Below are 21,467 nucleotides of genomic sequence, written 5' to 3'. Positions count from 1 at the left end.
AGGCTATAAAGTGGTGTATCAGTGGTGTTGGTTGTTGGGCTGCCTTCTAAGGCTTCCTGACAGGCTGGCATTGCTGTTTACCCACTGCTCCGCAAACTGCTTTTTTAAAAGCAATCCAATCTCCCTTATCCTCTAGTCACTTTGGTCACAGCTGTGCCATCGAGCCTGTCACATAGCGCTCAGATATTCATTGGGCCTCAAACTGCTTTTTTAAAAGCAATCCCAATTTTTTTTTTTTGTCCTGCTGAGAAGAAAAAAAAACTGCTTCTGCTGCTGATAGAAATTTGGCTTGCACAACACACCAGTCACTGTGTTTGCAGTGCAAGGGGAGGCTATATTGTGGTGTATAAGTGGTGTTGGTTGTTGGGCTGCCTTTTAAGGCTTCCTGACAGGCTGGCATTGCTGTTTACCCACTGCTCCGCAAACTGATTTTTTAAAAGCAATCCAATCTCCCTTATCCTCTAGTCACTTTGGTCACAGCTGTGCCATCGAGCCTGTCAAATAGCGCTCAGATATTCATTGGGCCTCACACAATCCAAAAGTGTCCAGTGTCCAAAAGTGTGTGCAGAGATTCAAAATCTCCCTTATCCTCTAGTCACTTAGGTCACAGCTGTGCCATCGAGCCTGTCACATAGCGCTCAGATATCAGTGGGCCTCACACAATCCAAAAGTGTCCAGTGTCCAAAAGTGTGTGCAGAGATTCAAAATCTCCCTTATCCTCTAGTCACTTTTGTCACAGCTGTGCCATCGAGCCTGTCACATAGCGCTCAGATATCAGTGGGCCTCACACAATCCAAAAGTGTCCAGTGTCCAAAAGTGTGTGCAGAGATTCAAAATCTCCCTTATCCTCTAGTCACTTAGGTCACAGTTGTGCCATCGAGCCTGTCACATAGCGCTCAGATATTCATTGGGCTTCACACAATCCAAAAGTGTCCAGTGTCCAAAAGTGTGTGCAGAGATTCAAAATCTCCCTTATCCTCTAGTCACTTTTGTCACAGCTGTGCCATCGAGCCTGTCACATAGCGCTCAGATATTCATTGGGCCTCACACAATCCAAAAGTGTCCAGTGTCCAAAAGTGTGTGCAGAGATTCAAAATCTCCCTTATCCTCTAGTCACTTTTGTCACAGCTGTGCCATCGAGCCTGTCACATAGCGCTCAGATATTCATTGGGCCTCACACAATCCAAAAGTGTCCAGTGTCCAAAAGTGTGTGCAGAGATTCAAAATCTCCCTTATCCTCTAGTCACTTAGGTCACAGCTGTGCCATCGAGCCTGTCACATAGCGCTCAGATATCAGTGGGCCTCACACAATCCAAAAGTGTCCAGTGTCCACAAGTGTCTGCAGAAATTCAAAATCTCCCCTGTCCTATAGACACCTTGTACCTTGTTTTACATACTATATAGTTTGTTGGATTTTGTCTACATTTCTACCAAAAATGAGGAAGGCTGGTGGAAGAGGCCGTGGAATTGGGCTGGGGTTGGCAGCTGGTAATGATGGTGTTGGTGGTGGATCTGATGGTAGTGGCAAGAGCAAAATAGGACCGAATGCAGGAGGTGTTGAGCCTGCATCATCGTCTGGCTACATAAGGCCTCGAACGCTTAGTTTTCTAGGAGTTGGCAAACCGCTTTTAAAGCCAGAGCATCAGGAAAAAGTTTTGTCTTACATTGCTGACTCAGCCTCCAGCTCTATTGCCTCCTCTTATTCAGTTGTAAAAAGTAAAAGCACTGAGTCGTCATTGGAGGCTCATGTTCATGAACCACACCTTTCCTTGTGTCCTTCACCCCAACCAAGATTGAAGGATGACGCAGGCCATACTACTGATTACTCCATGGAGCTGTTTTCACATACCATGCCTGGATTATCAAGTCAAATGGTGAATTACCCAGGCCAAGATGAATCTGACATGGAGTGCACTGATGCACAGCCGCTGATGGATGATTCTGCTGGTACATTCACTCAGAGCACTACATTGTCCTCGCAGTGTACAGAGCCAGATTCTGACCCTGATGAGACTCAGGTGCCCCTTCCCGCACACTATACCACCATACACGGTGACACAGAGGAAGGTGCACATGACATAGAAGAGGAGGTGATGGATGACCCAGTTGTTGACCCAGATTGGCATCCATTGGGGGAAGAGGGTGCTGCATCCAATAGCTCAGATGAGGAGCATCCACTGCAGACATCGACATCGCAACAGCTGTTATCTGGCAGGCCCGGAGCACTCCAAAGACAGGTTCCAAACATCAAAAGAGTTGCTGGACAGCTTGTCCAGAGGGTCAAAAGATCACATCGTGCTAGGCCGCAAAATGTCTGCCAAAGTAGGAAGAGTGCAGTGTGGCACTTTTTTGAACAAAATCCTCGTGATCAGGCCAAGGTTATCTGTAAGAAGTGCGCAAAGACCTTTAGCCGAGGGAAAAATCTGAAAAATTTGAAAACCAGTTGCATGCTTAGACATTTAACCAGCATGCACTTGCAAGGGTGGACACAACACCAAACCTCAAGTGCCACATGTGCAACTGATCACAACGAAGGTAGTCAGCAATGCTACATTGTTTCCCCCACTGTAAGCCCACCGGTTAGCACAGCAGCAAATGTTGAGGTGTCGTTGCAAGGCCACAGCAGTCAGGGAATCCCACTGTTATATCAACGAAAGACTGATTCTAGGCCATCAGAAAGAACACCAACTCCATCACCATCATCAACCCTCTCTCAGTCCGCCCTGTCCACCGCTACTTCCACCATATGCAGCTCTCAAGTCCAGCTCACCCTCCCAGACACTATGAATAGGTCAAGAAAGTACTCAGTCTCTCATCCGCGTACACTGGGTTTGAACGCCCACATTGCCAAACTAATCTCGTTTGAGATGATGCCCTTTCGGTTGGTGGAAAGCACAGCTTTCCGCGAACTCATGGCTTATGCAGTACCACGCTATGACCTACCCAGTCGCCACTTCTTCTCTCGCAAAGCCATCCCAGCCCTCTACCATCATGTGAAAGACCGCATAGTCCATGCACTCAAGCAGTCAGTGAGCGGAAAGGTGCACCTCACAACTGATGCATGGTCCAGTCGGCATGGCCAGGGCCATTACGTGTCCATCACTGCGCACTGGGTTAATGTGGTGGATGCAGGGTCCACAGGGGACAGCGGTGGTGGGACAGTGCTGCCTAGCCCACGGTACAGGAAACAGTTGGCTGTAGGCGTTCCACCCTCCTCCTCCTCCTCCTCCTCCAGAAGCGAAAGCTCGTCCACAGAGCGCAGTCGTACGAGCACTCCATCTGCAGCTGCCACTGTTGCACACGATGTGTCCCCCTATCGAGCAGCTAGTGGAAAGCGTCAGCAGGCTGTGTTGCAGATGATGTGTTTGGGCGACAGACATACCGCCGAGGTGCTGGCCGAGTACTTTCAGCGACAAACTGAGTCATGGCTGGGCAGTGTACATCTTGAGGCAGGCAAGGTAGTTAGTGATAACGGCCGTAATTTTGTGGCAGCCATAGCCCTTTCAAAACTCAGCCACATACCTTGCTTGGCTCACACCTTGAACCTGGTGGTGCAGTGCTTCCTCAAAAATTATCCGGAGTTAACAGCCCTGCTCCAGAAGGTGCGAAGACTGTGCGCGCACATCCGCCGGTCGCCTGTACACTCCGTTCGTATGCAGAAGCTGCAGCGATTGCTCCACCTTCCCAACCACCGCCTCATTATCGACATTGCAACAAGGTGGAACTCCACCCTGCACATGGTGGAGCGGCTGTGCGAGCAGAGGCAGGCCATAATGCATTTGTGGGAGGATACACGGCCAGGCACTTTGAGAGCAGACATGGAGTTGACAGGTGTGCAGTGGTCGAAGCTGAAAGACCTCTGTAAAGTCCTTCAGTGTTTTGAGGAATGCACACGGCTGGTAAGCGCAGACGACGCCATCCTAAGCATGAGCATCCCACTTATGCGTCTGCTCATGCAAACTTTGACGCACCTTAAGGAGCAGGCGTCTGCAGCCAATGTTGATGAGGAGGAAGAGGAGGAGGGAATCCTTGATGACATTCAGCCATTGTCTGCTCAGGGACCTCTCCTGGACGAGGTGGAGGAAGAAGAGGAGGAGGAGGATGATGATGGGGATGATTACTTACGGGAGGAGGATGCATCTCGTGGGGCAAGTGAAAATGTTGGCGTGGCAAGGTCTGGTACAGGGTTTGTGCGTGACTGGAGGGATGTGGATTTGCCAGAAAGTGCTCCTCCAACCAGCACTCGCAGTGCATCATTGACACCGGGAACATTGGCCCACATGTCAGATTATGCCTTGCGCATCCTAAAAAGGGACCCCCGCATTGCCAAAATGATGAACGATGACGACTACTGGTTGGCCAGCATCCTGGATCCACGCTATAAAGGCAAATTACAAAACATCATGCCACAGGAGAACCTTGACCTAATATTGGCTAATAAACAAGCAACTCTGGTAAATCGGTTGCTTGAGGCATTCCCAGCACACAGCAGCGGTGATGGTTCTCACACGAGCCGTACGGGCCGGGGGCAGCTTGGCAGAGGTGTTCGTGGTGCACACAGCAGAAGTGGCGTTGGAGACAGGGGTTTCATGACAGTGTTGTGGACTGATTTTTCAAGTACCGCTCACACAACTGGTAATACAGCATCAATGGAAAGTGACAGGAGACAGCAGTTGTCAACTATGGTTACAAACTACTTTTCCTCCCATATCGATGTTCTCCCACACAGGTCATTCCCCTTTGACTATTGGGCCACTAAACTGGACACCTGGCCTGAATTGGCCCAATATGCCTTACAGGAGCTCGCTTGCCCAGCTGCAAGTGTGCTATCGGAAAGAGTCTTCAGTGCAGCTGGATCAATCCTGACAGAAAAAAGGACCCGTCTGTCAACCCAAAATGTGGATGATCTAACCTTCATTAAAATGAACCATGCATGGGTTTCCAAGGATTTTGTCCCACCTTCCCCTGATGACACATAGGGTGACAGAAAAATGGCTTGCTTTGGTCCACCTCTTCCTGGGACTTCACCTATTTCGCCTTTTGCATAAGCTGAATGTCCAACATCAACATATGCCACTTTCTAAAACTCCCTAACTGTGCTGCCTCCCCCCCCATGGCCGGGGTCACCACCTAGCGCACGACACCGTGCGAGTGCCGTTGCCCTGGACAGGTGGGTAGGCCGACTCTTGGGCGCGGGCACTGGCACAGGGTCCCTCATAATGCAATCAAGTGTCTCTGACGGTGGTGGTGCACACCCGCCGTCAGACACACCGCTGTACTATGAGGGGCCCAGTGCCAGTACCGACGCCCACGAGTGGGCCCCCCTTGCTTGGGCAGGGCCCCAGCATTTGCAATCTTTACCTCTCCCTGCTCCTCCGCTGTGTAATCTGGGCCGTCAAATCCATACTGTGCCTGACACCGTTTGAGCCTGCCTCCTGATGTATAGACATATATTTTGAATGTGTACGCTATCCATACATGTTATCCGGGGAAACGGTACCCTTTCTAACCTTTGTGCAATCACGTGCAATCCATACTGGGCCTAACACCGTCTGAGCCTGCCTCCTGAGACATATATTTTGAATGTGTACGCTATCCATACATGTTATCTGGGGATACGGTACCCTTTCTAACCTTTGTGCAATCAAGTGCAATCCATACTGGGCCTAACACCGTCTGAGCCTGCCTCCTGAGACATATATTTTGAATGTGTACGCTATCCATACATGTTATCCGGGGATACGGAACCCTTTCTAACCTTTGTGCAATCAAGTGCAATCCATACTGGGCCTAACACCTTCTGAGCCTGCCTCCTGAGACATATATTTTGAATGTGTACGCTATCCATACATGTTATCCGGGGATACGGTACCCTTTCTAACCTTTGTGCAATCACGTGCAATCCATACTGGGCCTAACACCGTCTGAGCCTGCCTCCTGAGACATATATTTTGAATGTGTACGCTATCCATACATGTTATCCGGGGATACGGTACCCTTTCTAACCTTTGTGCAATCACGTGCAATCCATACTGGGCCTGACACCGTCTGAGCCTGCCTCCTGAGACATATATTTTGAATGTGTACGCTATCCATACATGTTATCCGGGGATACGGTACCCTTTCTAACCTTTGTGCAATCACGTGCAATCCATACTGGGCCTAACACCGTCTGAGCCTGCCTCCTGAGACATATATTTTGAATGTGTACACTATGCTATCCATACATGTTATCTGGGGATACGGTACCCTTTCTCACCTTTGTGCAATCACGTGCAATCCATACTGGGCCTAACACCATCTGAGCCTGCCTCCTGAGACATATATTTTGAATGTGTACGCTATCCATACATGTTATCTGGGGATACGGTACCCTTTCTCACCTTTGTGCAATCACGTGTAATCCATACTGGGCGTGAGAACAGCTGGCGAGCTGTTAAGCAAGCTACAGCACCTGTGGTTTGCACACGTAAGTTTTTCATTTTTTCAGGAATGACGGTTAGGCCTAATTCCGGAACTTCAGTTGACCTGCACTTCCTGGGAAATCATTGTTCGCGGGTAATAATTGTAATCAGTGATCACCATCACTAACGTTGTTCAGCGGGTTATCTGCACCTGTAAGCGACAAACGCTGGCCTTTTCAGTGTAGCGCACATGCAGCCACGGACATGTAAGGGCATGACACACCAGTTATTGGCCAATCTCATGTGCCAGAGACTCACGTGTCCCTCTAGTAAGCCGGACTCGGACCGCGGGGCATGACGGAGTCTCGTTCGTTAACGGAATTAAGCTTGCAATGTGTGCATCTGTTCTGTAGCTGGCATGTTTGAGGTTTCCCAGGTGGAGTCGAATTTAACCCTAGGCTCCACTCCTGGTGGTGCCCTTCTGGACATTCCTTTAAGGTTCAGCTTTGCAACCTTACTGCCCACGTAAAACAAACACTTTGCCTTCATGAACGCTGTTTGGAGGGTCATGACTCGTGGGAATAACGCCGCCCAATCAGTTAACCTGCTAGAGAGATCGTTCGTTGCTCCCAAGCATGACATCACACTCCCTAGGAGGAAGGTAATGCCACTGTGGCGACCGTACTCCTGGGGGCGACACAAGTGCACTGATGCCCAGCCACTGCTCGATGAATCTGCTGGTACATTGACCCAGACCACTACATTCCCCTCGCACGCTACACGGCCTGAATCTGACCCTGATGAAACTCAGGTTACCCTTCCCATATACAGCTCCATCTTACACCGTGACAAAGAGGAAGCTGCAGATGAAAGTGCAGGTTCGGCCCACCCGCCATCAGACACACCACCGTACTATCAGAGGCCCTGTGCCAGTGCCGTCACCAACGAGTGAGCCCCCCCTGCTTGCTCAGGATCACAGCACTTGCAAGGTTGAAATACTGTGCAGTGAGATGGAAGATGGGGACGACGAGGAGTCCAGACAAGTACAGGGATTCCCTAGCGAGGAGACTTATTTCATTGTTTTCAATGTTGGGACAGCAATTTTTGAGGAGCGCTATACTCTGGAGAATGATACACTGGAACATTCCAAAGGTGGACATCAGACACTGGAGCAGCATTTACAGGGCCCATTATACACTAGAGCATTAGAAATGGGGCCCATTATGTTTGGAGCATTATTTGGGCCCATAAGACAGTGGAGCTTCATCCATGGGGACCAACATATACTGTAGCATTATGTGGAGCTCATCATATACTGTTTCAAACATTATATGGGACCAATGATTCTGTATGGAGAAATAGATGGGCCTCGTCATGAGATGTAAAAAGTGAAGTATTTTTCATTGTACTATACCGCTATTTCTCTGCCGTATCGGAGCATCATGAGTTGTGGTATTATGTGTTAAAGGGGCGCTCTTTCGCCCAGGGCACATGAAAACCTGGAGCCAGCCCTCCCCCCCCACAACTTTAGCCAAATAACCCCCATTTTTCAGTGCGTAACATGTATTATGAAGTTAATTAAGGTTGACAAGCTTAAGTAAGAAGAATTGATGCATTTGGCATTCAAATGGGCACTGTAGGTGTGTTTCCTGTCCTCCTCACACTGCCGACTTTTATTCCCCATTGACTTACATTGGGTTTCGTGTTTCGGGACGACCCCGACTTTTCCCTATAATCGGACGATCTTGCTCGACCCGACTTTTGGAAAAGTCGGGTTTCACGAAACGAAACGCGACCCTAAAAAACCAAAAGTCGCTCAACTCTACTCCTGACAATCCTGAAGAGCTCAGTCCTGTAACCGCAGACGTGAGACACCAGCACAACTCAGAAATAAAGAGATCAGAACTTCATGGACCTAGATTTCATTTTTCTTCCCATTTCTGAAAGCTCTGCTTCCTCTTTCAATGAATGAAAAGAATCTTGTTCACATCTGCAGAGTAAAAGTCTTGATTAGCTTTATACTTTTCACAGCTGAGGGATTGCTGCAATCGTATCCAGACAATCCTCTGTGGGAAACAGACTGATAGAGTGTAACACAATATTCTGAGCAGAGATATGTCGTCATGTGTTTACCCCACGGAGGATACCACTGTGGTAAACCCTCAGCTTTGCGGGCAGGATGCGGTTAGGATTGTTCTCCAGGTTCTCTGTCAGGTGTATTATAAACCTAATTGACTTCCATGTAGAAACCATAAAGTAACCTAAATTATGGGCATCAAGTACCTTGGGGCAAAGCAGGGATTGTGTGCCCCCATGGACAATTAGAGCTCCCTGAGCCCCTTCCTCTAGTCCAGTGTTCAGCCTCTTATCCCCAATCCAATGTACTGTATTTTAGGAAAACATTGATGAAAGCCTCCTTTGCCTTCTAATTTCTGCTTTGTGTTAAAATCAAACATAAAATTTTAAAAATAAAAGTTCTACACATTGATTTTGACTTTTGTTATTACATTTGTCTTTTTTATGTAACACTATGTTACTCTTGCCCCAGGGGTCAACCTAGTCTCTCTGCTGCCTGAGGCGAACTACAAAATGGCGCCCCCCAGAGTAAAATCAGTACAAATAAATCTGGTTTACTCTACTAGCCCAACCTGCCGCACATGTAAAATACACACACTTTTAAGTAGGGATTAGTGTTGAGCGATACTATCCGATACCCTAAAATATCGGATCGGATGGTATCGGCGCGATACGAAAAAAGTATCGGGTATCGCCGATTCCGATACCGGAAGTCCCATTCAAGTCTATGGGACTTCCGGTATCGGAATAAGAGAAACCCTTTTCTCTCCTTGTACAGCCTCTCGGGGGGGGGGGGGGGGGGGGGGGTGTACGGATCTTCCAGGGGTCTGTGCCGACTACCTGGGGGTCTGTGCGGACTGCCGGTGGTCTGTACCGACTGTCCGGGTGTCTGTGCAGGCTGCGGGGGGCTGTGCCGGCCTGCCAGTGGTCTGTGCCAACTGTCCGGGGGTCTGTGCAGGATCGTCTGATGGGACTACAAGTCCCATCGGGCGATGCCTGCTACCATGACGGTGATTGACACATTAGCCAATGATGGGACAGTAGTAGTCCCATCATCTGGCTTATGTGTTGAATGTAAAAAAAAAAAAAAAATACATACTACATATATGCAACATACATACTACATGGATGCAACATATATACCACTGTGCCGGCGGTCTGTACCGACTGTCCGGGGGTCTGAGCATTCTGCCGGGGGGCTGGTATATTTGTAGTATGTATTATGCATTTTTTTTTACATTCAACACATAGGCCGGATGATGGGACTACTACTCTCCCCTCATTGGCTAATGTGTCAATCACCGTCATGGTAGCAGGCATCGCCCGACGGGACTTGTAGTCCCATCGGATGATCCTGCACAGACCCCCGCAACCTGCACAGACCCCCAGACAGTCTGTACAGACTCCCGGTATATGTGTAGTATGCATGTGGTATATATGCATTTTTTTTTTTTACATTCAACACATAGGTCGTATGATGGGACTACTACTGTCCCATCATTGGCTAATGTGTCAATCACCGTCATGGTAGCAGGCATCGCCCGATGGGACTTGTAGTCCCATCGGACGATCCTGCACAGACCCCCGCAGCCTGCACAGACCCCTGCAGCCTGCACAGACCCCCGGACGGTCGACACAGCCCCCCGGTAGGCCGGTACAGACCACCGGCAGGCCAGCACAGACCCCCGGTGTTAGGCGTCGGATTCCTGGCACTGCACAGCAGGAATCCAGAGCCAGACATCCTGCGGTCTCCCATTCTCCTCCGACCGCTCGGACTCCTGCTCAGCAATCTCGGCGAACCAGGCATTCCCCGCAGACTCGTTCTGTGAGCCTGGATGTTGCTGCCACCTCTGGTGCAGCAATGATAACGCAACCTGCTTTGCAGGGAACTGCTCTAGAGGCTAAGTCCTCGCGCCGTGCGACTGGGCATGCCCGCAACTTGTCCTCTCAGTGGAGAGCAGGGGTCACATGTGAAGGTCCTATGTCGGATCTGATTGGTCCTTCCTATAGTACTGGAAGGTCCCGGAAGCGCATGGCTATAAAAAGCCTGCATGGCGGCTCGGCCATGCGCTAGTGTAGCATATTATTCTGTGTGTGTATGGTGATGGATGCATGGACTGGTGTCTGACTTATTATGAAACCCCTTCCCTCGGATATTACGAATGGTGACAGTATGTTGGGTTAGTCAGCTCCAGATTGTGGCAGGCTACACGCCACTGAGCCTTCCTCACCTACACTAGCGTCCGTCGGTGCCCGGCTCCTCCGGCATCGTCGCTTAGCGGCTTCAGTTACGGCCGCGCTGCAGTAGTAGCAGCTTTTGGTGTTCGCAGCTGCGACGCCACACGCCGGCTGACCTGTGCAGCTAACAGGTTCAGCCTTTACGTCTAGTTCATACTTTGGCGTCTCTGTGACTAAACAGAGTCCGCTCTCGGGTGACGTTAACCCGAGCGCTGTTTCGCACTTCTAGCGTATCTGCCATTGTCCAGCAGCGGTCTTGTCATCTACCGCACGGTGGACCCCGGGCGGCGAACGCGCCTTCCATTATTTATATCTGGTGCGTTCCGCCGACCCTAACACCCGGTATATGTGGTATATATGTAGTATGCATGTTGCATGTATGTAGTATGTTTTTTTTTTTTTACATTCAACACATAGGCCGGATGATGGGACTACTACTGTCCCATCATTGGTTAATGTGTCAATCACCGTCATGGTAGCAGGCATCGCCCGATGAGACTTGTAGTCCCATCGGACGATCCTGCACAGACCCCCGCAGCCTGCACAGACCCCCGGACAGTCGGCACAGCCCCCCGGCAGCCCGGTACAGACCCACGGCAGTCCGCACAGACCCCCGGGCAGTCGGCCAGACCACCGGCAGGCCGGCACAGCCCCCAGGGCAGTCGGCACAGACCACCGGGAGGCCGGTACGGACCCCGGCAGTCCGCACAGAACCCCGGGCAGTCTGCAAAGACCCCCCCTCCCCCGGAAGGCTCGAACTGACGGCGCATCATGATGACATCATTTCGGCAGCCAATCAGAGCCACAGCAGTGGCTCTTTGCATTATGGGAACTTCCGATTCCGATATTGAAAAAATATCGGTACTCGGTATCGGAATTCCGATATAGCGAATATCGGCCGATACCAGATATTTGCAGTATCGGAATGCTCAACACTAGTAGGGATATATTTGAAACATCGATCTTTACACTTGTCTTTCAGAGTCCCTCCTCATAAATGAAACAAGATGTGTCTGCTTATGTGTCACACACCACATGGCCACCTAGGGTTGGTAAATGCTACAATGATAAAGCCGTGACCTAGGAGTCAGGAATGCTTCCAGGGGTGATCCCCATGATGTCCCCTGTCATTGCAGCAGTGTTTCCATCATTTTCAGATGTTTTTAGACCTGAAAAGGACCCTCGGGGGGGATCCATGTAGAAATGCTGGGGTCTCCCATGCACTTACATTGGGCTCGTTGTTCTGTCCAAGTACCTGAGTATTCAAATTTGCTCAACCCGAACGAGCACCCGAGCTCTTTACTGCTCGCTCCTCACTAGGTATGATGCTTTGATCTGTGATATTTTAGCAATGAAAGAAAAGCAGGAGGATTCGTGGTTTATTGGCTTTATTAATTCTTATTTTTCTGCGTTACTTAGTATTTGTTCAGTGAAGCCTGCGGCTGATTACACTACACTATTGTGGGGTTAACCCTTTTAGTAAGTATTATCAGGACTCCCAGTTGTGTCTGCAGTGATTACAGGGGGCTGCAAGCAGCAGATGCTCTGGAGGAGCCCGATGTGAGCGCTGGAGGGGGCTGGGGAGAAGGTGCCGCATCTGTGGACACTGCTAAATAAGGGGAGAACAGCAACACGGCAAGTAAGGAGTTAAACGGAGGAGGAAAGACGTCTATGTACGTCAGTGAGGACGGCGCTTTACCGAGGATTCCCGCTCATTGTCTGATCACAGGATCCGTTGGGGGATTTGAAGTTCCCGCTCTTGTTCCGCGGAGGATTATTACCGGTCACGGCTGACAGTGGAGATCACAATCCGGTCACCCGAGAACCGCGCTGAGTCCAGCCCTCCAGAGCCGCCATCACGGGATCGTCCTCCGGGAGGAGCCGCAGTCACTGATGTGTAGAATCGCCGGCAGCGGCCGCCAACTCCCCCCCCGATACGTGATCACTGCGTGTTATCTCCACAGCGATGTCAGGGGCCGGAGGATCAGACACTAATGAGGGACTCCTCTCCCCCCACAGGTCTGAGGCTTCATATGATATTGTCCCATTCATCTCCCGACACTCCAGTGTTTTGGGTAGAAACCGCACAACGGATTCCAGTGTGCGCAGCAACCTACAGACTGGTGGCGGCAGCCCGTGGTGTCTGGAATGTGAGGACCCGAGATCAGCGGCGTCAGCTCTGGTGGTGACGGGGTGGGTGGCTCTTAGAAGAGCCTTTGGTTGTGTAGGTGGGATCGGCGGCAGCGCTCACTTGCTCTTGCCGGACTTGCTGCTCTCGGTCTTCTTGGGCAGCAGCACGGCCTGGATGTTGGGCAGGACGCCCCCCTGGGCGATGGTCACCCCACCCAGCAGCCTGTTCAGCTCCTCGTCATTGCGCACCGCCAGCTGCAGGTGTCGGGGGATGATGCGGGTCTTCTTGTTGTCCCGGGCGGCATTACCGGCCAATTCCAGGATCTCAGCGGTCAGATACTCCAGCACAGCGGCCAGATAGACCGGAGCGCCGGCGCCCACCCTCTCGGCGTAGTTGCCCTTGCGGAGAAGCCTGTGCACACGGCCAACCGGGAACTGCAGTCCTGCCCGGGATGAGCGGGTCTTGGCTTTAGCGCGGACCTTCCCTCCTTGTTTGCCGCGTCCAGACATGGTGGTGATCGCTGATAAGAACAAGAAACAGAAAAAAAAAAAAAATCTGCGTGATATAAGGCAATAGCTGCGCGGCTGTCGCTTTTATAATCATCTGCCCCGCCCTCCTCTCCTGTCATTGGATGGATCACAAGCTACCAATGTAAATCAGACTTGTGGAGCCACCAATGAGCTGCAGTGGGCGGAGCGACTCACGGTTCCGTTGGTCACATGACTTTGTCTCCCAATAGACCGCAGTCTGACAGCAGAGCTCATTTGCATGGCCGGGCTATAAATGCCTCTGGGAGGAGCAGATCGTTATTCTTCTCTCTTGTGCTGAGACGTTTCTCTGTCCCATCATGCCTGATCCCGCCAAGTCTGCTCCAGCTCCCAAGAAGGGCTCCAAGAAAGCCGTGACCAAGCCTCAGAAGAAGGACGGCAAGAAGCGGAGGAAGAGCAGGAAGGAGAGCTACGCCATCTACGTGTACAAGGTGCTGAAGCAGGTCCACCCCGACACCGGCATCTCCTCCAAGGCCATGGGCATCATGAACTCCTTCGTCAATGACATCTTCGAGCGCATCGCAGGGGAAGCCTCCCGCCTGGCTCACTACAACAAGCGCTCCACCATCACCTCCCGGGAGATCCAGACCGCCGTGCGCCTGCTGCTGCCCGGAGAGCTGGCCAAGCACGCCGTGTCCGAGGGCACCAAGGCCGTCACCAAGTACACCAGCGCCAAGTGAGATCTGCTCCGCCATCACCCCAAAGGCTCTTCTAAGAGCCGCCCACCCCCTCACCATTAGAGCTGCTCCTCCGCTGCTTTTTTTTAGGTCCTTGTCTTGATCTCACATCTGTAGCGGTTTCTCCTGACCGGCAGCTCCTGCGCACTGGGGCGGGAGACAGACACCACTTACATCTGCAGTTATGAAGCGCAGGGCTGGAGGTGAGGATGATGAGGGTGGTAGTGAGAGGAATGTACTGACAGCCCCGCATGCTCCACACTTCCTCCCATCCACAGCCATAGTATCCGCAGCTCCAGAGACTTGTCGCCACATGGAGACTTTACCCTGGAGTTACAGCTGGATGAAGTGTTACAGTTTATGTCCTCAGAGGTTGAGACCTTAATGGCGGAGTGAAGAGCTGGTGGATTGCAGCTGTGGAGACTCCTCAGGTCTGTTCATCAGGCTGCGGGTAACGATCTGAGGAGTCTCCTATTTATCCACAACACAGAAATCATCCAGCCGAGAAGACGAGTGATGAGAAGCAGAACTGTGAGGAGAGGAGCAGCTGTGGCCATAAACCCTGCAGCAGCTCGTCCAGGAGGAGGGCGGGGGCTTCACTGCCCTGTGACTGAGGTCTGCTCCGGGGTCCTGATGCCTCCATTGTCAGAGGAAGACCAATCCATGAGGTCTCTTCGTTCCTGTACGGTCAGAGGTCTGTAGTCCGACATTGTTCTGTCTCTTCTGAGATTTAGTCCCCTTTATACAGGAGTCTGTGATCAGCTGGATGTGGTGATCGCATGTGAGCGTTAAATAGAGGTGGAAGTCGTTTTTGCGGTTTGGTTGGTTCCTGACGGCGGAGTTTTGCTCCGTTTCTCTGCGGTCATTAGAGGTTGTCCGCATGATTTCTCTATAGGAAAGGTCATCACAGATCCGTGTGTGGAGACAACCAGGTAACTTACCGGGCAGCAGCTGATTTTCCTCTGACGTCACCCACCCTTTCCTCTCCAGACCGGTGGAGGCGTCTGATCGATGATGATCTCCCAGAGATTGATTAATTTCCAGCCTGAATCTCACATTGACATTAATGGAGAAACAAATAATTTTGTGTCTCCGAGCAGCAGCGGCGCCGAGATGAGGAGTTTTATTGACTCTTATGTTACACAAATACAGAAGCGGGAAAAACTACAAAATAAGAGCGGGGAATTCAAAATCGCCAACTGTCCTGTGCGCAGCCAATCAGAGGAGAAGGGGAGGAGCTAACTGCGAATTCCATACTTGAAATCCCGCCCCGGAACACGTCATCTCGCCAGTCCTCGCTCCGGTCTGCATTCTTCTATATAAAGGAAGGACTCTGCGCTCATCAGTCATAGTGTTCTGCTGCTGACTACGAGACGATGTCTGGTCGCGGTAAAGGAGGGAAAGGTCTCGGGAAGGGCGGTGCCAAGCGGCACAGGAAGGTGCTCCGTGATAACATCCAGGGCATCACCAAGCCTGCCATCCGCCGTCTGGCTCGCAGGGGAGGCGTCAAGCGCATCTCCGGCCTCATCTATGAAGAGACTCGCGGCGTCCTGAAAGTCTTCCTGGAGAACGTGATCCGTGACGCCGTCACCTACACCGAGCACGCCAAGAGGAAGACCGTCACCGCCATGGACGTGGTGTACGCGCTCAAGCGCCAGGGCCGCACTCTCTACGGCTTCGGAGGTTAATGCGTCTCCGCTCCATCCTCACCCCCCAAAGGCTCTTATCAGAGCCGCCCACATCTACTAAGAAAAAGCTATGATCTCCGCTGTGTGATGTGGCCAGGGAGGGAGATTGCGTGTATTTTGCGGTGTTATGTGACATCAGCGGTTAAAACAGATGGTTACCTGGATATACAGCGCTATATGGGTCATGAATTACTGTATGGATGAAATATCTAGAGCGCTTTATAGAGGCTACATCACAGTATAGACATTTACTGCACTCTGAGGGTACACTGCAGTGTATTAATGGGAGTCGTAGCTATATAGCGGGTATTGAGCATTAAATGGCCGCAAACAGCCTTTTTTTTAATCTAGTTCTATATGGAAGGTTTACAGCTGTGTGTGGGGGTTCTGCATTACAGGAGGTTTGCAGCCCTGTACACAGCAGTATATCGAGCTTCACAGCGCTATTTAGATGAATACTGCACTATATGGGGGTGTTAATGCTTCTCCGCTCCATCCTCACCCCCCAGGCTCTTCTCAGAGCCGCCCACATGTGTCCTGGAGAAGCGACAATTCCTGGTATCGGATGATTGAGGTGAGGGAGTTGGGTCAGATCCTATTTCTCAGGATCGGTGTAAATCCAGTGCGGAGCGGTCACATCCTGTACCGGTGACTCTGCGCCCCCTTATTAGTGGCGGCTTCCCGGTGTCCAGCGCCTGCATCTCATCACTGTCTCCCTCCTCATTTACCATCTACATGTGGACACTGACCGTGACTTCCTGACTGCTCCTAATACCGAGGACTGTGCGGCTCCAGCCGGCAGCGCTCTCCTGTGCCGGGGCTGATGGATTCAGCCGGACATTAGCGGCTCGTTCCCCTCATGACGGGGGAGGCTGCTTGTGTCTTTTCTTATTTATCATTAACCGGAGCCTGAAGAGAGAACAGAGGGGAAATCCGCCCCCGGAGTGTACAGCGCCGTCATCCGAGCCCGGCGGACCGGAGAGAGGACTGGAGATGACGCGGGTCCGGAGCCGGTGTATTGCGGAGTGTGGGAGCTCCATCCTCCAGAGGAGGAGACGTCTCGCATACAAGATGCCTACATAAAATATCCATAACTGTGATTGGTGAGATAATGAGCAGCCGGCACCGGTCTGGGGAGTGAGAGGGTTAATACAGTCTCACTTTACCGCAAGGTCCACAGGAATAATGGCCGCTCACTCCTGACAGTGATCGGGAAATGGTGTCTCTTCCACAAGCAGAGCACAGTCACTGAAGGGTTAATGATCGAGCGCCGAGAACACGACTGAGCGGGAGATTCAAATTATCAAACGGATCTAAAGCCCCGCCCACAGGAATCGACCAATCACCGATAGACGTGCTTCCTCCTCCGTTTAACCCCTTATTGCTCCTGTATCTGCTGCTCGTCATTTCCCCGGGTTCAGCACATCGGGCTCCTCCTGGTAGAACATGTGCGGATTGTATCATCCGATCTGTGCTGGATGCGGAGCCCACACGGAGCCGCCCTTGTATAAGGTTACCGGGTCTCCGTGTGGCGTCCGCTCCGATCACTGCTGGAAGCGGAGTTGACACTGATCAGCCCTGGAACTGCGGGCACTAGGATTGCAAAAATATACACCCCCAGTACGGTGCTGTACATCCACCATCCTCCCTACTAGGTGGTATACAGCACTACAAAGGCTACATGTGCTGTATACTCCCCATCTAGTGCTGCATTTCTCCTCTATAAACCTGTGTCATCTACAGAACACCCGCATATAGTGCTGGATACCCTCCATATAGTAACTGAGGATAAGGTAGTGCTGATACCTACATATATCGCTGTATGCCCCCATATATAGCTAAATACTCTCCAGAAAGTGCTGTGGGCCCTCCATATTGTTCTTTATCCCATCATATATCGCTGTATACCCCCATGTAGTGCTGTAAGCTGCCAAATACTGTTATGTACCGACATATTGTGCTGTATAACCTTCAAGTAGTATTGTATACCGCCATATAGTGCTGACAACCCTCCATATAGTATCGTAGTCTAGAATATAGTGCTGTATACTCCCCTTATATTAGGGTACACCCTCATTGACGGCTGTACTCCCCCATAGAGGGACGTGTACCCTCCATATAGCGCTGTATATTCCACACATCAGATATTCTGGACTCCGCGCTCCTGATCCACAAGCCCACACACTGGATATATATATATATATATATATATATACAGGCCAGAAGCTGCAGGGAGCGGAGCCGCCGTCTGTGTCTCCTTCCGACCTCTCAGCAGCTCCAGGTCGTTCTCCCATCGTCCAATCAGCTTCCTGCACGGTACAGATTGTGGTACAGATCCCTGTGATAGTGACAGGTGCCGGGAACAGAAGGAGCGAGCTCCCGCAGCAGATTCATCTTCCCCGATACAGAATGATGTGCGGCCAGGAGGACTATGGGGAGATTCCGGGGCTCTTCCCGGCTCCTTACTGCCTCCTCCGCCAGTGACGGCTATAGACATGTGGGGGAGATGTCAGTGAGGAGGAGGACACTGACACAGCGGCTCTGCTGCCCGGTCCTGACCGGTAATGGTCGCTTATCCCGGGCAAGGAAGCACAAGGGGAGAGCGGAGCTTCACCCGTCTCAGACAGGAGGGGCGGGGCCTGTGACCAGTGTCAGCCAATAGAAGCTCAGGAGGGGCAGCCAATCAGTGCGCAGTGTGACTGTACATATTTGAGGCGGCTCCCGCTCCGTCCTTAGTAATTTTTCTTTCAGCACTTTGTGTTTGTTGTTGATTATATGATGGCAGAGACCGCGCCAGCCGCCGCTCCTCCTCCTCCTGCCGAACCGGCCACCAAATCCAAGAAGCAGCCGAAAAAATCCTCCGCAGGGGTCGCCAAGAAGAGCAAAAAGCCCTCTGGCCCCAGCGTGTCCGAGCTGATCGTCAAAGCCGTGTCTGCTTCCAAGGAGCGCAGCGGGGTGTCTCTGGCTGCCCTGAAGAAGGCTCTGGCTGCTGGAGGGTACGATGTGGAGAGGAATAACAGCCGCCTGAAGCTGGCCGTCAGGGGTCTGGTCACCAAGGGCGCCCTGCTCCAGGTGAAGGGCAGCGGCGCCTCCGGGTCATTCAAGCTGAACAAGAAGCAGGAGACCAAGGACAAGAAGAAGCAGGCGCCTGCGGCCAAAGCCAAGAAACCAGCAGCCAAGAAAGCTGCAAAATCCCCGAAGAAGCCCAAGAAGGCTCCGACCGCGGCCAAGAAGAGCCCGAAAAAGGCCAAGAAGCCCGCAGCGGCCAAAAAAGCAGTTAAGAGCCCCAAAAAGCCGAAGGCTAAGCCCAAGAAGGTGACAAAGAGCCCCGCTAAGAAGGCGGCCAAACCCAAAGCTGCCAGGAGTCCGGCTAAGAAGGCGGCTAAAGCCAAGAAGCCCGCGGCCAAAAAATAAGCGGAGCCGCCCTGTCCTCATCCCACAAAGGCTCTTATCAGAGCCACCACCTCCTCCCTGCAGAGCTGTGTGATCAGTGCCACCACCTCCTCCCTGCCGAGCTGTATGATCAGTGCCACCGCCTTCTCCCCGCAGAGCTGTATGATCAGTGCCACCACCTCCCTGCAGAGCTGTGTGATCAGTGCCACCACCTCCCTGCAGAGCTGTGTGATCAGTGCCACCACCTCCCTGCAGAGCTGTATCATCAGTGCCACCATCTCCCTGCAGAGCTGTATGATCAGTGCCACCACCTCCTCCCTGCCGAGCTGTATGATCAGTGCCACCGCCTCCTCCCCGCAGAGCTGTATGATCAGTGCCACCACCTCCCTGCAGAGCTGTGTGATCAGTGCCACCACCTCCCTGCAGAGCTGTGTGATCAGTGCCACCACCTCCCTGCAGAGCTGTATCATCAGTGCCATCACCTCCTCCCTGCAGAGCTGTATCATCAGTGCCACCACCTCCCTGCAGAGCTGTGTGATCAGTGCCACCACCTCCCTGCAGAGCTGTATGATCAGTGCCACCTCCTCCCTACAGAGCTGTGTTATCAGTGCCACCACCTCCCTGCAGAGCTGTATGATCAGTGCCACCACCTTGTCCTCAGCAGAGCTGTATGATCAGTGCCACCACCTCCTCCCTGCAGAGCTGTATGATCAGTGCCACCTCCTCCCTACAGAGCTGTGTTATCAGTGCCACCACCTCCCTGCAGAGCTGTATGATCAGTGCCACCACCTTGTCCTCAGCAGAGCTGTATGATCAGTGCCACCACCTCCTCCCTGCAGAGCTGTACGATGAGATCCACCACCTCCTCCCTGCAGAGCTGTACGATCAGTGCCAGTACATTATATAATTGATGCTGGGCGCAGTGTCAGGATGGATAGTTGTGATCTGTTGCTAATACGAGCTCTGCACTGTACAGCGCTGTGTACACGGATACGGCCGTGCATTTACGTCAGTGGCGTCTGCTCCATATTCCGTGTGTAAGGGATGATGTGAACCGCCTCGTGGAGGAGGCGGGGACAACAGGGGGCGGGGTTACTGATCGAGAGGCGGAGTTACTCTTCACAATGATTGGTTACACACATCAAGTCCTTATTGGCTTCTTTTATTTATGCCACAACCAGTGGCGTGCAGGGGGCGTGTTTCCTATAGACCAATGAGGACGCGCCCTGGAGCATAAATACCCTTCTCCCGCCGCTCAGCTCATCACATCTGTTCACCTCTAAATTGAGCTATGGCCAGGACCAAGCAGACCGCCCGCAAATCCACCGGAGGGAAGGCTCCTCGCAAGCAGCTGGCAACGAAGGCTGCCAGGAAGAGTGCGCCTGCCACTGGCGGAGTGAAGAAGCCGCATCGTTATCGCCCAGGAACCGTTGCTCTCCGTGAGATCCGCCGCTACCAGAAATCCACGGAGCTGCTGATCCGTAAGCTTCCCTTCCAGCGCTTGGTGAGGGAGATCGCCCAGGACTTCAAGACCGATCTGCGCTTCCAGAGCTCAGCGGTGATGGCCCTGCAGGAGGCCAGCGAGGCTTATCTGGTGGGACTGTTCGAGGACACTAACCTGTGCGCCATCCACGCCAAGAGAGTAACAATCATGCCCAAAGACATCCAGTTGGCCCGCAGGATCCGTGGGGAGAGGGCTTAGATCTTCCCGGGCTCCAACCACAACACAAAGGCTCTTTTCAGAGCCACCAAATCTTTCCAAAAACGAGCCGAGTCCTGAACTGTCCGGTTTATGTGCGTGTTCTCCATATACGGATCGCACTCTCTCAGAATAGATGGTGGCTGCGGTTTCTGATATCACGATTGCTGAGCGATAACTGAAATCTCACGTTTCTCTATTCTCATCCATTGTAAAACATGCGGCGTCTATAATATAACCAACGTTAATATAGGGAGAGGGGTAAGGTGTGTGTACCCTCAGAGTGTGGTGAATGTATATACTGTGATGTAACCTCTATAAAGCTCGATATTTCATCCATACAGTAATTCCTGACCCATATAGCGCTGTATATCCAGGTAACCCAACTGTTTTAACCGCTGAAAACACAGCAAAATACCCGCAATCTCCCTCCCTGGCCACATCACACAGCGGAGATCATAGCTTTTTCTAAGTAGATGTGGGCGGCTCTGATAAGAGCCTTTGGGGGGTGAGGATGGAGCGGAGACGCATTAACCTCCGAAGCCGTAGAGAGTGCGGCCCTGGCGCTTGAGCGCGTACACCACGTCCATGGCGGTGACGGTCTTCCTCTTGG

General features: G+C 51.9%; 5 protein-coding genes across 5 annotated transcripts; 4 read left to right on the top strand and 1 right to left on the bottom strand.

The window, feature by feature from the left end:
- Nucleotides 1–12,914: 12,914 nt before the first annotated feature.
- LOC141078819 (histone H2A type 1-like) lies at nucleotides 12,915–13,416 on the bottom strand. Its single transcript, XM_073565233.1, has one exon. The coding sequence runs from the start codon at nucleotides 13,356–13,358 to the stop codon at nucleotides 12,966–12,968; it is 393 nt and encodes a 130-aa protein (XP_073421334.1). The 5' UTR covers nucleotides 13,359–13,416; the 3' UTR covers nucleotides 12,915–12,965.
- A 265-nt stretch (nucleotides 13,417–13,681) lies between these two features.
- Nucleotides 13,682–14,120, top strand: LOC141078826 (histone H2B 1.1-like). The gene has a single exon (XM_073565238.1). The coding sequence runs from the start codon at nucleotides 13,697–13,699 to the stop codon at nucleotides 14,075–14,077; it is 381 nt and encodes a 126-aa protein (XP_073421339.1). The 5' UTR covers nucleotides 13,682–13,696; the 3' UTR covers nucleotides 14,078–14,120.
- Nucleotides 14,121–14,251: 131 nt separating this feature from the next.
- On the top strand, nucleotides 14,252–15,811 carry LOC141078827 (histone H4). The gene has a single exon (XM_073565239.1). It carries the CDS (start codon nucleotides 15,451–15,453, stop codon nucleotides 15,760–15,762), a length of 312 nt encoding a protein of 103 aa, XP_073421340.1. The 5' UTR covers nucleotides 14,252–15,450; the 3' UTR covers nucleotides 15,763–15,811.
- Nucleotides 15,812–18,457: 2,646 nt separating this feature from the next.
- LOC141078824 (histone H1.01-like) lies at nucleotides 18,458–19,225 on the top strand. The gene has a single exon (XM_073565236.1). It carries the CDS (start codon nucleotides 18,538–18,540, stop codon nucleotides 19,174–19,176), a length of 639 nt encoding a protein of 212 aa, XP_073421337.1. The 5' UTR covers nucleotides 18,458–18,537; the 3' UTR covers nucleotides 19,177–19,225.
- Nucleotides 19,226–20,411: 1,186 nt separating this feature from the next.
- On the top strand, nucleotides 20,412–20,908 carry LOC141078825 (histone H3). The gene has a single exon (XM_073565237.1). The coding sequence runs from the start codon at nucleotides 20,447–20,449 to the stop codon at nucleotides 20,855–20,857; it is 411 nt and encodes a 136-aa protein (XP_073421338.1). The 5' UTR covers nucleotides 20,412–20,446; the 3' UTR covers nucleotides 20,858–20,908.
- Nucleotides 20,909–21,467: the final 559 nt, after the last annotated feature.

The sequence above is a fragment of the Dendrobates tinctorius genome, unplaced genomic scaffold (assembly GCF_039654945.1).
Source record: "Dendrobates tinctorius isolate UK_male_01 unplaced genomic scaffold, ASM3965494v1 ptg000605c, whole genome shotgun sequence".
Classification (NCBI taxonomy): domain Eukaryota; kingdom Metazoa; phylum Chordata; class Amphibia; order Anura; family Dendrobatidae; genus Dendrobates; species Dendrobates tinctorius.
This window is presented reverse-complemented; position numbering and strand designations above follow the sequence as displayed.

Bases quoted from the DNA above. Each gene is read 5' to 3' on its own strand.
- LOC141078819 (XM_073565233.1), bottom strand. From the start codon at position 13,358: ATGTCTGGACGCGGCAAACAAGGAGGGAAGGTCCGCGCTAAAGCCAAG.
- LOC141078826 (XM_073565238.1), top strand. From the start codon at position 13,697: ATGCCTGATCCCGCCAAGTCTGCTCCAGCTCCCAAGAAGGGCTCCAAG.
- LOC141078827 (XM_073565239.1), top strand. From the start codon at position 15,451: ATGTCTGGTCGCGGTAAAGGAGGGAAAGGTCTCGGGAAGGGCGGTGCC.
- LOC141078824 (XM_073565236.1), top strand. From the start codon at position 18,538: ATGATGGCAGAGACCGCGCCAGCCGCCGCTCCTCCTCCTCCTGCCGAA.
- LOC141078825 (XM_073565237.1), top strand. From the start codon at position 20,447: ATGGCCAGGACCAAGCAGACCGCCCGCAAATCCACCGGAGGGAAGGCT.